Source organism: Hirundo rustica, chromosome 15 (assembly GCF_015227805.2).
Source record: "Hirundo rustica isolate bHirRus1 chromosome 15, bHirRus1.pri.v3, whole genome shotgun sequence".
Lineage (NCBI taxonomy): Eukaryota > Metazoa > Chordata > Aves > Passeriformes > Hirundinidae > Hirundo > Hirundo rustica.
The window spans coordinates 15,810,286-15,826,194 of NC_053464.1; the positions used below are offsets into that span (position 1 = coordinate 15,810,286).

The window sequence follows — 15,909 nt, forward strand, 5'->3', positions numbered from 1 at the left end:
CATAAACTTGCCAGCAAATCTGAGCTATTTGCACTTAACTGTAGGAAAGTTGTGGACACTAATGCAGTAGTTGATGTCAGATTTCTGTGTCAGTCAGGGTAGCTGCTGTTAACTAGTTTGCCTCCATTCATGCCTTGAAATAGTTCTTTCTCTGGACTCTTTCAAGCTACTATTTTCTTGTAGGATAAACTGCAAGTTTTAGATTGTTGTGTCTCTTCTGCTCTTGCCTTTAATATCCAGATCTTTCTTTGTTTTTGCAGGCATTTTGGGTTAGTTGGGTACTTTTAATCACAGACTGGCAAATTCCAGTGGCCACTTCCTGGCCATCACTGGTGGTAAAACAAGTTTGTGCTCTATGAGAGTGGGAATGAACAATGTTGCTGCGTTTCTGTTAAAGCTCTGCTTGGACAAGTGTGAGCAGTAGCTGTGTGGAGTTGGCCTCTGTGCTCCCCTTGAGATGTGGAGCCATGGAGAGACAGTGACAGGGCTGTGCAGCCCTGGGACGTGTGAGTCTGCCCAGGGGATGTTGCTGCCCATGAGGAGCAGGTTCCTTTTGGGAGATGCCAGTTTAATGTGAAAGCCTTTTTGTGAAGCCAGTGTTGCTTATCTTGTATCTCTGAAATCACGAGTTTGTGATCTGGACCAGAAAGAAAGAACGCTTTTGTTTGGCTCTGGTCCATAAGTAGAAACAGCTGCTCTGGTCTTCTAGAACTGCAGCTGGCACCATCCTCCAGGTGTTTGTCTCAGCCTCAGCTCTGCTTGAGCTCCTTCTCCATCAGAAATCTCGGTGCAGCCTCTCCTGACAGGTGGCTGTGTGAGGAGCAGAGCTCCAGGGCTTGTCAGGATGTGCCTTCTGTCAGAGCTGCTGTTTCTGTCACTGCTAGTCCTTTCACCCACAGTTTTAAACTACTCTGCCGTCCAGAGGAGTCTTGGTGTTTGTTTCCCTGGGGGGAAGATCAGGAATTAGTTTCAGCTAAATGATTTCTCAGTTTTCTGAAGAAATGTTCTGTTAGTTGGAAATAGAAGTAAAATCTTAATTTCGTGGTTGAAGTGATGTCTTCTGCTGGGTAGGTTTTGGTCTAAGGGAGGCTCCTGCCTGTAGGAATAATACACTGAAAAATGGAGCATAAATTATGAGATACTCGTACTTTGTGTGTGATCTCTGAGCAAACTCATCCCGACAGAGTTTGACTAGATACACAACAGCTCTGGGTTTCAGACCAGTGTTCTGATTCGGTCTGCAAAGGTAAGGGATTGGAGTAACACTGCAGGCACATCACAGGGAAGGAATGCTCATGGTGCTTTACAATATTTAGTCATATCCAGCCTGTGTAAGTTCCATATGAAAACCATTCTTATGGAGAGGACTTTGCATTTTAGGCTTATTCAAAGTGTGTCTGAGGGTTGGAGTTTTGTTCGGGCCTTATGTAAAAGGTCAGGGGGCTTTTCTTCTCTTTGGACAACCAGCACAGTGCAGGCCAAGGCAGGGCAGGGATGGCTTCAGACACATGCTGTTTTCCAAAGGCTTTTCAGGGCTGCCTTCAAAAGTCATTTTATTTGAGTCTCTCTTCTCTACAGAAAGTGAGTGGAAAGAACTTGTATCCCTTTGGTTAATTCAGACTGGATGGTGAGCTTAAGGGGGGAGGTACCGCTTCAGTTTGAGCCACTTCTGTCCTACTTGTGAAAGCAGGCTCAGAAACCCCCAAGTTTTTGTGCCCCAAGCTCTGGTGCTGCCAGTTTCAGTTGCATTTCTCTGTCAGGCCCTGAGCAGCTGCCCAGCCTGGCTGGGGATGGTGCAGCTCCAAGCGCAGAGCTGCCAGGCCTGAGCAGGGCAGCAGAGGGGAGTCAGGTGTACTTAACACACTGAAAGCACTGGTGCAGTTTCCCTGCTTTAGCTGGTGTCTGGTTTGTTCAGGACCAGCAGTCACAGACTTTAGAGCCTGCATTATGCAGGTGAGGCTCGGCTTTGGTTTGTTTTTCTCCAGAGATCTCTTGGTTTTGTAGCCATTCAGAAGCAAAAGCAGCCTAAAACATATCAGGGAAAAACCTCATGCATTATCAGAGTCCGCTTTAGTGTAATTTGAAACCATTTTGCTTTTGGCATTCAAGCTAACTTCAAAAACTGAAAATGATTTTGCTGCTTGTGTTTGGTAATCAAACCTGAAGATTCCTTGACAGGTGCAGTTGGTGTGTTGAGAGGATGAAAGCGTGGTGTTATGTATAAAATTTTGCTTTTAGATCTGTAAAGGGATTCTCAAAAGTGTTCTGTAATTACATATTAAATACATTCTTACAAATTGACTAATACCTTTTCTGTATTGCTGTTGTTTCCAGAATACACCGATGATAGCGCTCTGATTCCCAAGAACTCATCGGTGATTGTGAGGAGAATCCCCATTGGAGGAGTGAAAGCAACCAGCAAAACATATGTTATGTAAGTACTGCAAACATTGTGTCCTTTGGGAGGGGTCAGTGTGCCCGCTGGTACTGGCAGCACTTGCAGGGGCACTCGGGTTGTAACGCGCTTGTTAAAGCTGCTGCTGGTGTTTGTTCTCATGGGGTAGATTTCAATGTGCCTGTCCCATGAGAGACTTCAATTTTGGTGTTCAGATGCCAACACTGGTAACTTTTGAGATAATTCTGTTGAGTTTGGTTTGGGGTTTATTGTTCTGAGATTCAAGGGCAGATCCTTTTTCCTCTACATGGGGAGATTCCATATTATATGTGTCTGCCTTTTTAACAAAGACAGGTACGCATTGTAGTGTAAACTTAGCATTTGTTCCTGTCTCAGAAGCGATTCTGGGTGTTGGACTGTCACCTGTGTTTGGGGGAGGTGGAGCAGGATATGACAGGTATTTTTCTGCCTCAGATCTGGGGGGTTGTGTAGTAGTTGTAGAGGAAAAACCAAGAATTGCCAGCTGGTGAACCATGCAAACAAGAAGTTTAATTCTTAAGTGGCTCCTGTGCATTTCCTAAACACACAGGATCTGCTTGAGGCGTGAGAAAAAGAACCATACCCTAAAGGGTGCTGGCTTTTGTGCAAGTACCATGGTGTAGTTAATCCTGTTCAAACTCAAATCTCAGAAACAGTTTAGCACATTACCAAATGTACTGATTACTCTTCTGTCTGTACCCAAGCTGGGAACTGTTCTCCAGGTTTTAATTCAGTATTTCTGAGGTTTACACCTGGTTCTCTGTCCTCAATATTGATTAAAATCACAGATACTCAAATGCAATCCTGACTACAGGATTATTGCTGCATTGATGTTTTCATATAGTCCAGATCTATAATAGCTACATCAGCTCTGTTGGAATGGGCATGTTTTTCAACCTCCTTAAAGCCATGCCTCTTCACCACCAGCAGGAGATATTATTAGCTTGTGGTTTTGTCATGTCCTTCTAATGTTGGTTCTCAATAAAGTACCCTGAGGAGTTACAGGGTGTCTTGAACAAACAATACAGCAACATCCTGGTACCCATGAAGCATTTGCAAGCAAAAACACCTGAATGGATGTGGCTCTGCATGTAACCTTGGGGCACCTTACTGCAGGAGTTGGAGCAGCGCTTCCCAGCTCCCCCTCGGGATTCTGCACCCACAGCATTGTGCCACAGCCTTGCTTTGGGGTTCTGAGTGCTGTCCTGCCCGTGCTGTAAAACCCTCCAGAGAGTCAGAGCTGGCATCAGAGATTCTGTCAGTACTGGTGGGGGGGCATCAGGAAACAGCAGCGCTGCTGTGCTGGGGTTGAGAATTAACCAGGCAGATGAGCTTTCTGTTCCTGTGCTGGAAACACTGCAGAAACCACTGCTAGGGTGGTTAATGCTTGGGGATGGGGAATGTCTGCTGGAATGGTGGAGAGGCCTTCAGAAAGGCATTACTCACCTTGCAGTAAATGGCTGAAGCAACTACTGTGTGGTAATCCAAAGTATTTCAGTGTACCTCCTCACCTTCAGGAGGTGTAATTGTGAGCCTGAGGGCATTTAGCAATGGCAGGAAGCTGAGCCTCTCCATTGGCATGTGAATTCCCCAACAGCCTTTGCATTGCTTCTGCTCATGGGCCTCTTTGGATGATGCGTGGATTGTTTGTTAGCTCTCTCAGTGGCTGCATGTGTGGTTCATGATGAGGAGCATGCAGGTCCAGACCACCGAGTATGTGGAATCTCAGCAAGTTTTCAAATGCAATACATATTTCCTAAAATATTGTAACATATTCAAAATTATCTTATAGCAAATTCTGGCAATTAAGACCTTTTTTTTTGTCACAGGACTCCTAAATCGCACAAAATCCTAGAAACTACTTTCAGGTGACATTTCTACTACTACTTTTAGTCAATATAGCAAATGTAACATGTTTAATATTTTGGCACTTTGATGGCTAAATATAGTAGATCTCTGAACACAGTGCTTGGGCTTCCACAAAGAAACACTGTTCTAGAGACTGTGCTGTTGACACTGTTGTGTTGCCCCTTTGTCACGTGACTGTGTTTTTCACAAAGCAAACTTGCACCTGTAGATTTTCACTGTTCTTTCATAGAAACTGAAGCCCTGTACCTGGTACCTGTGTGCGATACCAGGGATGTACGTGTTGGCCAAAGCTGCCCCGTGCTGTGTGATTGATTATTTGAGAACACAGAACTCTAGTACAGACTTCATGGATTTGATACTTAGAGACCAGAGACAAAATGTCTGAGGACTTCCTCTTGCACTGTTGTGTTCTAGATCTGTAAGTCTTGAGTAATTTGTGACGATATAGAAATGTGATTTTGGGGGGTTTTTTAGTTTCACCGAATGTACCGAGAGAGAACAGTTCATGTTACAAATAAATGTCTGCATTCACTATAGAAACATAATGCGATGTTCAGTTTCTGGAATCTTTGTGTTGGGTACAAGTGATTTGTTTTAAATTCTGATTACCTTTATTTCTTCTTCTAGAAGTCGAAGTGAGCCAGTGAGTGGAACATCAAAAGCAGTATGTAAAAACACAATCTCACACTTTTTTTCCTACACACTGCACTTAGTTCTAAACAATGCAGCCTTTTATTAATTTGCCAAACATTAACTTAATATATTTTCCAGTAAAACCTAGTGTATGTTGTAAATACATTGTATTTGATTCAGCATAGTAAAAACTGGGTAATGCCATCATTTGCAGAGTTCTACTGTGAACATTGGTATTTGTGCCTAGTAATGCATTGTATTTCATATTGAATATGCCAGAATCTCTCCTGTATGACTCTGTGTTGTACAGATAATGTATGATCGTTTCCAGATCGTGTAGGCTCGAGGTTTGCACACTGAACATGGTGCCATGTTCTACATCTGTCTGTCTATAGCTAGTGATATGTATGTCTGTATAGGTTGTTGTGTGCTTTTTGTTTCTTGCAATAAAAACTGTTTGGAGTGTATTTTTTGCCATTTTCACATTGTATCACTTAGCTTTTGTTTTTCAAATAACTTTTTTTTTTTTGCCTAACGGTTTTTGAAAATGTTATCAAAAACCACTGAGAAATCATTATTGTGAAACTTGGTGCTGTTCCTTACTTTTGACTTGGGGGTTCAAACAAATACAAAACCCAGCATATCCCAGATGTTTTCAGGACAGTTCTGTGCAGCTAAATGATTCCTTCTTGTGTCCTTAAGTATTTGGGTATTTGTTCCTAAAACTGTATAACTGAAGTGATACTGTTTGAGCCCTCCTGAGTACAGAAATGTCTCTAATACCCTGCCGTGAATTTCAATATCGCTGCTACACAGAGTGGTATTCTAAAGTTCTGCATTTGATCTCTGCCCTCTATCTGGTGAAGCAGTTTAGTTCAACAGTTTGTCTGCATGTGACAATATGTAACACAAATTTTGGCACCAAGTTAGAGCCTGGGGCATTTGGGACTGAAATCCCTGTCACTTTTCTTAACTCCTGCCTGCAGCGCGTTTTTGGGTCTGGGTGACTCCAGGGCTGGCTGCTGCTGTAATTCCCAAAGGTTAAGCCTTTCTTTAGTATACCACCACTTGGAATTCACACTTGGAAAAGGGGCAGCATTTTCCATCAGGTTTGCAAACACTTATTGCTGCTAACATATGATCCCACGCAGAAATCTGTGCCTGGTGATGGGCTAGATCTTGGTGTGCCACTTGGGTCAGTACTGTGTGCAACTGTGCTTTTCCAATAGTCCTTAGAGTATCGAAGTACTGTTTGGTGGGGTTTATTTTTTATCTTTATTTTAAGTATAACTGCTTTTCCTTCACTAGACTGGTGTGAGGCATTACACTAACCCTGGATCATTGGTTCTGATCACTTGATCAGCTATTAGGATAACTTAATCTAGAAATTCCTGAACTCTGGGGCTGTGTTCTGGGAAGAATGCAGCCTCTGGTTCCCATGGAAACAATCAACTTCAAATTGAAAACTTGGTGCGTGTAGGTCTAAAACCACTAAACATAACATCCATAATTCTGCTGCTGATTGATTGCAATTCCTTTTGGAGATGAAAGCCTCTCATTGTGAGTTGGAGTTAGTTGAACTGGCCCAGTGACCCTAGCAGTTAATGTAATGCATTTATGTAAACCACGTTTATAGTATTTGATCTAATTCAGATGGGTTTTTATTTCTTGAAAACAGTTCTTTTTCTTTTTGTTTACTAGCATGTGTATAAACACAAACCACATGTTCATAAATAAAGTTAACATTCTTTTAGCCTCGTGTGTTCCCTGGCATGTCTGTATTGCATTGCTCAGTAGCATCTTATCGTAAGCTAACGTAGATGTGTCAAAAAGAAAAAAGGAAAAATCCCAGAGTGGGAGGGAAGACAGTGTGAGTGAGAAGTAACTGCAGGAAAGGAAAAGCAAAGCCATTCCCTGGTGTGCTCTGACAGTCCCTGGTCTGGGAGGGTGGAAGCCTTGCATCCCTCTGTACAGGCTCTCTCTCACTGCAAAAGCCCTGCAGCCTTCAGCAGCTTCTGGGGCTGGAGACATAAATAGTTTGTTCTTAAAGCTAACTCAGGTCTTGGTGGGGGGGGATTGTTTGCTTTTTTTTTTTTTTTTTTTTAAACACACATATTTCTGCATATATCTCAGAGCAGAAGCTGGGTCTTGTGCAATTGGAGTAAATCACTGGGAATCTTGTCAGTTATTGATGGAGAGTAAAGCTGCAAAGTTAAAATCAGTTTTCTCTTTTTTTTTTTTAAGGATGAACAAAAAGCTTCTTCTTTTTAGTGTTTTTTCATTGTCATACTCTCCTGCCAGCTGCCGTCCCACCCTTGGCACAGCCGAACCAGGGCGTGGGGCCCTAGTGCCGGTGTGTGGGTACCTGGGGGCCCCTTGGAGCTGTGCCCTTTGTTCAGCACCTTGGGGCACAGCTGGAGCCTCCCTGGCTGAAGTTCCTGTGTAGCCAGGCTCTGGGTTTGGAGGAGCCCTGTCATTTCAGTGTAGCACTGCAGCGCTGAGAGCAGCCTTTTCCTCCTTTCTGTCCCCTTGCCCACTTGGCTTCCTGTCAGTTTCTGTTCAGTCTGCTGCATGACATGGGAGTTAAAACATTGCCTGTTGAGTTTAGGGTTTGGGGGTTGCTTTTTCTGGGTTGTTTTTTGGGGTTTTTTACAATACTTCTGCAGTGTTATCTTAGGGTTGCCTACAAATTCATGAAGATGTTGTTTCTATTTGATGGTTTTGAAGCACTGCCAGGAAATCTTCAGTAGAAATCTAAAAAGAAAAAATTGGCAAAAATACAGGGTAGTTGAAAGATGCCCATGGGCAAATGCACTGAACAGTGCATTAATACTCTGTTTGCTGCTTTTGGTAACTGTTCAATATCATCTCCTTTAAGAAATTAGACTGTTGCCCGCAGGCTGTATAATAGCAGCTTCCTAAAAAATTAGAGGAAAGAATTAATAATTTATTAGCTGTTGTGTTTCAGTTCCTGGTCAGTACTAGACCATTTAACACTAGAGCTTTCCTAATTTCTTGTTTGTTTCTGAAAAAACCCACAAAATTATAGCCTGCCCTGAGAGAACAGTGGCCTGCTTTTTCACGTGTAAAAAAGTGGCATATGGAGCATGAAGCTTCAAAATGCTTGTGCAGAGCTCCTTTTGAACAGAACTAGGTACAAAGCATTCTGGAAGGAAGGCGAGGTGAATCTTGTGGTAAGACTTGCAGTGGAATGAAGGTCTTTTGTCTAGATCTCTGTGTTCCTCACCAAAGACATTTTCAAGAGCTCTTTAGTCAGTAATGCAGGAATGCTGTATGTGCTTTCCTGAAAACACAGAAGAGGAACAGCTTAGTGGTGTGAGGCATCATCTTGTGCACGGAAACACTTTTTTCCAATCTGCTAAAACTGTTCTCTTGAATTCTCTGTTACATTAGGCAGTAAAGGATTAAACCTTTTTTAAGCAAAGGTTTTAATCTCTTTGCTATCCTGTTTAGTGACTTCTTGGAGAGCTGTTCAGTTCACATTGTGAAATATTATTCTACATTTTTGAGCAATTTAGATATAATAAGCAGTGATTCAATGTCTTTCTGGTATTATTGTGCTAGCTCAAGTGCTGCTCATGGCATGATATAACTCAATACACTGCAGAGGGAGCTAGATTGAGTTAACCTTTTTACTTGTGGTAGAACTGCTCTCCAGCACTAGTTCTCTGGCTTCTAGCCTGAGGATGTCATTCCTGAGAGCTGTTCCATGGGCAGCTGGGAGGAGAAAAATGGAGGCAGAAATTCCAGGCTTGTGTTCTCAATCCATGTTTTTATCACCAAGAGTATGCTTTGCACTTTCCTTTGGTCATGTAGCACTGGGCTGCTGTTAAAGATGAGATTTGGTCTGATTGCACGGAGTCCTCTAAATTCTCCCTGATTTGGGTGGCAGGGCCCGCGGTCTAGTAACATACAAGAAATCAGTTTTTTCAATTTTTATAGTCTACTCTGTCGTTATAAACACCTTTCTATAAATGATTTAAGCAGTTGGTTTTTCTCCAGACAAAGTGGCAGGTTGTGGCTGCTGTTCTAGCTGGACTTTTATTTGGGTTTATTTGGGTACTGACGGGAGGGGCAGTGTGTGTTTCGGGGCTGCTGGGGGTGGCCTTCATTCTGACAGGCAGATATGGGTTCACTAAATCATCACTGTGTGCATATAGAAATGATGAGGCATTCACTGATTGATTTACAAGCTGCACTAATATTATGCTACCTGGAGTGATACTTCTTCCTCAATTAAATATTTTTAAATTCCCTTTTAGCTGAAAATTGACAGCTTCCTTATCCTTTTGAAAGAGGTCCCTGTCTAAGATATTCTGAGAAATAAGTAGATCTCCTTGGGGTTGGTTATTTTAATTTCTTCTCATAAGCATGTAGATTTGCTTAAGCCATCATAGATTTGGACTTTGTTTTGAATAAATAGAGATTACACTGGGTTGGGATTTCTTTTGGGTGACACTCAGGGGGATATAGTGCAGACATTCAGACTATAGTAGAGGTTAACTATTGCTGTGTTTTGACTGTAGAACTTGAATATGTGTTTAATTTTTTGTGAACAGATTGATGACTCTTCTGCATCTATTTCTCTGGCCCAGCTTACTAAGGTATATATATATTCTTGTCAAATACTTAAAAAAGTGTTTGCTTCCTATTTTTAAATTGATACTGTGATCTATAGGTGAATAACTGTTGTAATTGGAAAGCCCCCTCCAATTTTTATTAACTTAAAGTATTTATTTTAACTTTAAAATGTGTGTATATTTTGATACTATCCTGTAAAGAGTAGTTCCCAGTTTGGGAAGATAGAAGGGGAGTACCTTATCAGCCTCAGCATAATGTTGCAGTATTACTCATCCTCAAGACACAAAGAAGAAGCTCTTCAGAAGCTGTTTTACCGTTTTTCATACGTTTCATTAATTTTGCGTTGGAAACTAACCCAGTTTGTACAGAAGAATTTAATTGGCTGTAAATTACGGACATTCCAGGGGGGTGTGACCAGCCACAAGAGAAGCGGTTCTGTACCATGGACAATTGCATGGCTATTTTTGATTCCCTAGTCATAGTTACAGACCCATTCTCTGAATGCTGCACAATTCCATAAATTGTGGGATCTATACAGTGGACAACCCGATCTAATTTGTTTGAACGCAGACTGTGTAAATTGTGTAAATGTACCTCATTGTTTATAGGAATATACCAATGTGTATGTGTGGCATCTGAGCAGCTGTGACCTTCTGAAACTGTTGTAATGCCATGTTTTGCTCGGGAACTGCTTGCATTTTTGCTCACCAATGTGTAATTTGTCTGGGAAAGCACTAGTGACTGCAGTGTGTGGACAGCAAGTGCTCAACCACCAGTCCCTAAAGCTACAGGCAGCAGAGTAGGCAGGGCCTGAGGCAGAGCAGCTAGTTCTTTGTCATCCAGATAAAGGCTGGAGTTCATTTCTAATAAAAAAAATCTCTTCCCACTGGTAACTTTTCCCATCTTCACTGCGGAAATTAAATGGTATACATTTGGCAAAACCCACCCCATTATATATATAAATAGCTCTAGTTTGGAAGGCAGCCACCCAAAGCATTGGTCCCCATTAGTGCTGTCGCTAAAGGTGTCCTCGGGTCTGTAACCTCATGTGAAGTTTTACTCTAAAATGTGTGAAGCTGTCCAGGGGGTGGGGGTACACATTGAAGCTTTTGAGGCTATTTTAGTATTTCACAAAATCGCAGGAAGGTGACACCAAGTGGCTCAGCACTGTTACTCCCTCTAATGGCTCTAGTGCAGCCCGGCTCAGCACGGAGGCAATGTGTTAACAGTTCTCTGGTGATTATTACTATGTATGAAATGCCATATTTGAATTTTGGTCTATTCCTACTAATGTTTTGTGGCCTTTGGATGTGTTTTGTAAACCGTTTGGGTTCAAACAAATTAGTCAAGTATTATCTGTAAAGCTTTCTGTAACTGTTAATGGAAATGATTTCATAGCTGGCGATCCGGATTCTGTTACTGTGGAGAAACACTGTGTATATGAAACAACCATTTAATAAAATGTTGAAACTAGTTGGTTGCTTTTGTGAATGAATGCATACAAAACCAAACCATGAGTGCTTGAGCTGAGTGATAGGTGCTTGAAGGCCCAAGTCATTTACAGTCACTCCCTTAGACCCTGCTTGTATCTGGACTAGTGTGTAATAAAAACATTTGAACAAATACGACTTAAAAATTAGCTGGCTTCAGTAATTTGAAGATCTAGTTGTGCAGAAGGTTTATATTACAATTTGTGTGTTAAAAGGACATAGTCAACTGGAAAAAACCTGCAGATTGTCTTCATTGTAGTTAAATCACTTCGCAGGAAGAAGTTAGGAGGGGGGGACATGCAGTTTGAACTGCCTGCAGCTCCTGCTGGGCAAATTTCTGCTAAAAAGTATTTTGTCTTGCTAAGAGTTTGTAAAATCCTTTGGTCCTTTTAATACTTGTGTGTCTGATGCTGAGTTTCAGCAAGCAAACCTGACTGCCCCACCTCTGCAGTTCTGTGTCCTTTTAATACGGCAAAATGTAAATAATGCTGCTTGTATCTATCTTAATTCCTTGTCCAGTGGAGAGCTTCTCCTGCATATAGTCTGGAGCTTAAAAATCAGCATAAAAATACTGGATACTGTTGTTTATCTACACACAGCTTCAGTCCTCTGAAGGAAATTGGATTGGTTACACAAGTCTTGCTGTAAGGTACAAACAGAGCCTAAGGTTTGAGTGCCCAGGAGTGCTCTTTTCTAGTAGGTTCTCAGGCACATAAACATCATGTCATGGCATAAGGACTCCCCAGACCATCTTCAGCACAAATCTGTTTGGTATAAGCAGCTGCTGTCATGCAAGCTCAGCTAGTGTAGTGCTGCTCTTTACAGGATTGGATGAGTGGTGTTGTCTTGGGCTGCGTGGGCTTAAATGTGTTTCTAATGTGTGTGTCAAATAATTGCCTGTTGCACAGACTGCCAATCTGGCTGAAGCCAATGCTTCCGAGGAGGATAAAATAAAAGCTATGATGACACAGTCTGGCCATGAATATGATCCAGTCAAGTAAGTGTTTCTAATGTGAAACTTTTTCTTTGAAGCTGATGTAAAAATTGTAGTGATGGTTTGTTTTAAACAAGAGAGACACATGAATCTCTTTTCCTTTTTTTCCCCAAAACCTTGTAGTTACATGAAGAAACCCGTGGGGCCACCTCCACCCTCGTACACCTGCTTTCGCTGTGGCAAACCTGGGCACTACATAAAGAACTGTCCAACAAATGGGGTAAGTAAGACTTGGGGGCTTAGGGGGTGCTTAGTTTTTATTTTTTATCTGGAAAGTTACATAGCAAACGTGAATACTCACTGTAAGAATTGTGTCTTTTGGTGTGAAATACAGAGGTTACATGGCAGTGTTGCAGAATTTTTTGGATTCAAGAAAAACCTGGTAATTTTCTTTTTGCTAGGTCAGAGGTACTAAATATTCCCACAGATCTTTCTCTGTGAACACCTGTGTATAGCTTGATATATCTCAAAATAAGTTTCCCCAAGCCCTGAATGCAGCTCCCTCTGAATTGCCCTTTGGAGGAGGAGCAGCTTTGGGAGATTTCAGCCTTAAGGAACCTGTAGTTAAGCCAAAGATTGTCAGTGAGTTCAAAACATTGCTCTGGCCTCTGGAACACTGGCTGCATTCATTTAGGGAAAAGAGTATTTTAGTCCAACAACCCTTACACTAGGTAAGAGGAGAGGATTAAAGGGTTTTGTGCTTAAAATAGTCACTGAAATCTCATTTTCATTGTGGGCCTTGAGATAACGTCTGCATTTCTTAACAGGACAAAAATTTCGAGTCCGTTCCCAGAATTAAAAAAAGCACAGGAATTCCAAGAAGTTTTATGATGGAGGTGAAGGACCCCAACACAAAGGGTGCCATGCTGACCAACACTGGGAAATACGCAATTCCAACCATAGATGCGTAAGTATGGGATTGGTTGGACTGATCCAAAAAGGGAATGAGAGAGGCCGGGTGGAAATGCACGAGTGGCAGTGCAGCCACATTGGCCAGCGTCCGGAATTGAGGGGAGGGGGCTTTAAAATCCAGCTGGTGCCCAACATTAACATGGGGCTCCTGCTGCTCCCTGCCCTGGGAGCTGGTTAAACAGGGGCTGTGCTGAGACTATTTCTGCAGAACATTTCAGCAGCATTTATAATTGGAATTGTTCTCTCTGGGAGCTCATTTTGCTTCTGGTTTGTCTTTCAAAAGTTTCATGTAAAATGTAAAAAAGCAGCTGTTGGACTGTGACTCCCTCCCTCAGATGTGAAGCAGGCTCAAGTTTTCCTGTCACTATGAACTAGGAGAACACTTGTGTGTGCTGAACACAGTGGCTGTTCTAAAATACACTTGGTAGCCATTCTGCTTTTCTCTCCTGGGTGTCCTTTTTTTGGAATCTGTAACACAGACTTCTTACAGTTAGAAAATGTAATTACTGGGAAGCCAGCTTTGTCCTGAGCCTCCAGTTTACATTTAGCCTCTGGCAAAGGAGAGCTGGGATTCATTTCACCTGATACAAGTTGTCAAATTGTTTTCTAATCTGAACTGATTTCTACTTGATCCAATGAACAGGCTAGTTCTGCAGGAGGATTCCTCCCTCTTCTTGTGTTAGGGCTATAGAAAAGTAGTTCAAACTAAACAGCTGTGTTTAGGAAGGTCAGTGGAGAGGGAGAAGAATTCCACATAATATTTTCTTGATAAAATTCAAAGCTTGGAAGAGTTTTTCCTTTAACTTCTTTCTCTTGCTTTCTCCACGCTGCTTCCAGGGAAGCTTATGCTATAGGAAAAAAAGAGAAGCCTCCCTTCCTACCTGAGGAGCCGTCCTCCTCTTCAGAAGAAGATGATCCTATTCCAGATGAGCTCTTGTGTCTCATTTGTAAGGATATAATGACGGATGCGGTTGTTATTCCCTGCTGTGGAAACAGTTACTGTGATGAATGTAAGTGTTACTGCCAGGTTTGTTAATTCCAAACATCAAATTTGATCTTCTGAGAGCAGAAATAGAAGATAAGGAAATTGCTGTGTTAGTTCTGTTGAATATTTCAGCGTGTCCTGAGCAGGGAAAGACTCGTCTTGTGTAGATGAGGCAGAAAGCTTTTTTCCCTCAAGCTTCTAGTTAGTGCAGGTGGTTGCAGTATTAGATATCAAATGCATTTTGTTCACAGCCCTTTCCCTCACCCAGAATTGTGTTTCCAACTTTGGGCACTTACTGTGGACTGCAAAGAACTGACATTGAGGCATTTCATCCACATTCTTCCCTAGAGCTAGTTAAAACCTTCAGAACCCAAACCTCCCCGTGGTTTTTGGAAATGTGTTTTATTCATTAACATGGAACAACTTCTTGCAGTACTAGAGTGGAAAAAAGACCAGTTGAGATGTCACGTGTCAGTCTGTTCTGCATCTTTACGTATTACCACAGTGAAATATTGACCCTCTCCAGTATGCTAGAAATTGTTGTAGAATTTCAGAATGATTTTTGGCTTGGAAGGAACCTTAAAGCTCGTCTAATTCCATCCTCCCTGCCATGGGCAGGGAGGCCTTCCACTAGCCCAGGTTGCTACAAGCCCTATCCAAACTGGTTTTGAACACTTCCAGGGGTGCCACGGCTTCTCTGGGCAGCCTGTTCCTCTGCCAGTTTTTTGCCCTATAGAACATTTACAGCTCCGTGCTTTCCATTCAGGACCATATTTCCCTGTTAAGCATATGCTCGTTCGTGTAATTAATGAGAACCAAAAAAGCTGACTTAGTTTGGCTATAAACTACTTTAATATTCTAATTATTCCCAGGTATTAGAACAGCACTACTGGAGTCTGAGGAACACACATGCCCTACCTGCCATCAGACAGATGTTTCTCCTGATGCTTTAATCGCCAACAAGTTTCTGCGCCAGGTAATGTGGTGACTTTAGCCTGAACCCTTTGTTAGAAAAATCTATTAAGAGCTGAAATGGAGAAAAATATTAATTTAGATCGCCTTAAGCAAGGCTGAACTCAACAAGGCTAAGTTTACTTTTCAAATACGTTACTGTTTTTACAGAAGCCTACAGCTCATTAGAGACAATCTGGCAAATTCAGGGCACACTTGTGTTTAATGGGACATCCTCACTTTCAAATTGGGTGTTAACAGCAAAGTACTTTTAATCCAGACACTCTGAGGTACCAGTCATTGATACTAGAGTTTCCTGGGGTGTGTTCATAGCCGTGTGTTGGTTGGTTTAGGATTAATAGCACTCACAGGAGCACACAGTGATTTTCCTGTGGAGATGCTTTTGTTCATATTTCTACTGAAGTTTATTTTCAAACATGTTTCCCTACCTCCAGGCTGTCAACAACTTCAAAAATGAAACCGGTTACACAAAGCGGCTCCGTAAGATTCAGCAGCAGCAGCAGCAACAGCAGCAGCAGCAGCAGCTGCCGCCGCCGCCGCCGCCACCTCCGCCACCGCTGATGCGGCAGACGATAACGCGCACGCTGCAGCCGCTGATGCGGCCAGCCCTGGCCCGGCAGCAGGACCCGCTCATGATCCCGCTGGCCTCCCTGGCTTCCCGCTCCGCCCTCTCCTCCCTGGGCCCCGGGCCGTCCATGGCAGCTGGGCTGCCGGTCAATCCGTCTTCTGTGGTTGTCTCTGATCTCCCTCCAGCAGTGTCCCTCTCTCTCCGTGGGGAAAAGCCAGATGGACCTTTTCGGTAAGGAGATCCGGAGATCAGCAGCGCTACAAAAGAGATCAAAATGCTTGGGTTAGACTTTTCTCGAGCTTCGCGGCTAGCACCCTGTGTATCATTACTGGCAGCTGCAGGTCATTGTGGATGTTGTGGTTCTGTTTTTACTTGGAATGAGGACACTTCAGTAAGCAGAACATGTACCTCCTGCAAGAATTTTCTTGGCAGTATTTCTGTTTGGTTCCC

The 15,909-nt window shown here is 42.6% G+C and overlaps 1 protein-coding gene across 5 annotated transcripts in view; it reads left to right on the forward strand.

Annotated features, from left to right (window-relative positions):
- The window catches only part of RBBP6 (RB binding protein 6, ubiquitin ligase), a 28,152-nt gene that overhangs the window by 3,505 nt on the left and 8,738 nt on the right, over positions 1 to 15,909 (forward strand). For 3 of the 5 annotated variants that reach the window (XM_040078679.1, XM_040078681.1, XM_040078682.1), the window contains exons 2-11: positions 2,335 to 2,434; positions 4,264 to 4,302; positions 4,931 to 4,967; positions 9,517 to 9,561; positions 11,937 to 12,025; positions 12,146 to 12,242; positions 12,790 to 12,929; positions 13,772 to 13,944; positions 14,792 to 14,895; positions 15,326 to 15,690. In XM_040078679.1, the coding sequence (XP_039934613.1) occupies positions 2,335 to 2,434; positions 4,264 to 4,302; positions 4,931 to 4,967; positions 9,517 to 9,561; positions 11,937 to 12,025; positions 12,146 to 12,242; positions 12,790 to 12,929; positions 13,772 to 13,944; positions 14,792 to 14,895; positions 15,326 to 15,690 (1,189 nt within the window). The remainder of the gene's footprint in view (positions 1 to 2,334; positions 2,435 to 4,263; positions 4,303 to 4,930; positions 4,968 to 9,516; positions 9,562 to 11,936; positions 12,026 to 12,145; positions 12,243 to 12,789; positions 12,930 to 13,771; positions 13,945 to 14,791; positions 14,896 to 15,325; positions 15,691 to 15,909) is intronic. The other 2 variants (XM_040078680.1, XM_040078683.1) reach the window with 1 other exon arrangement.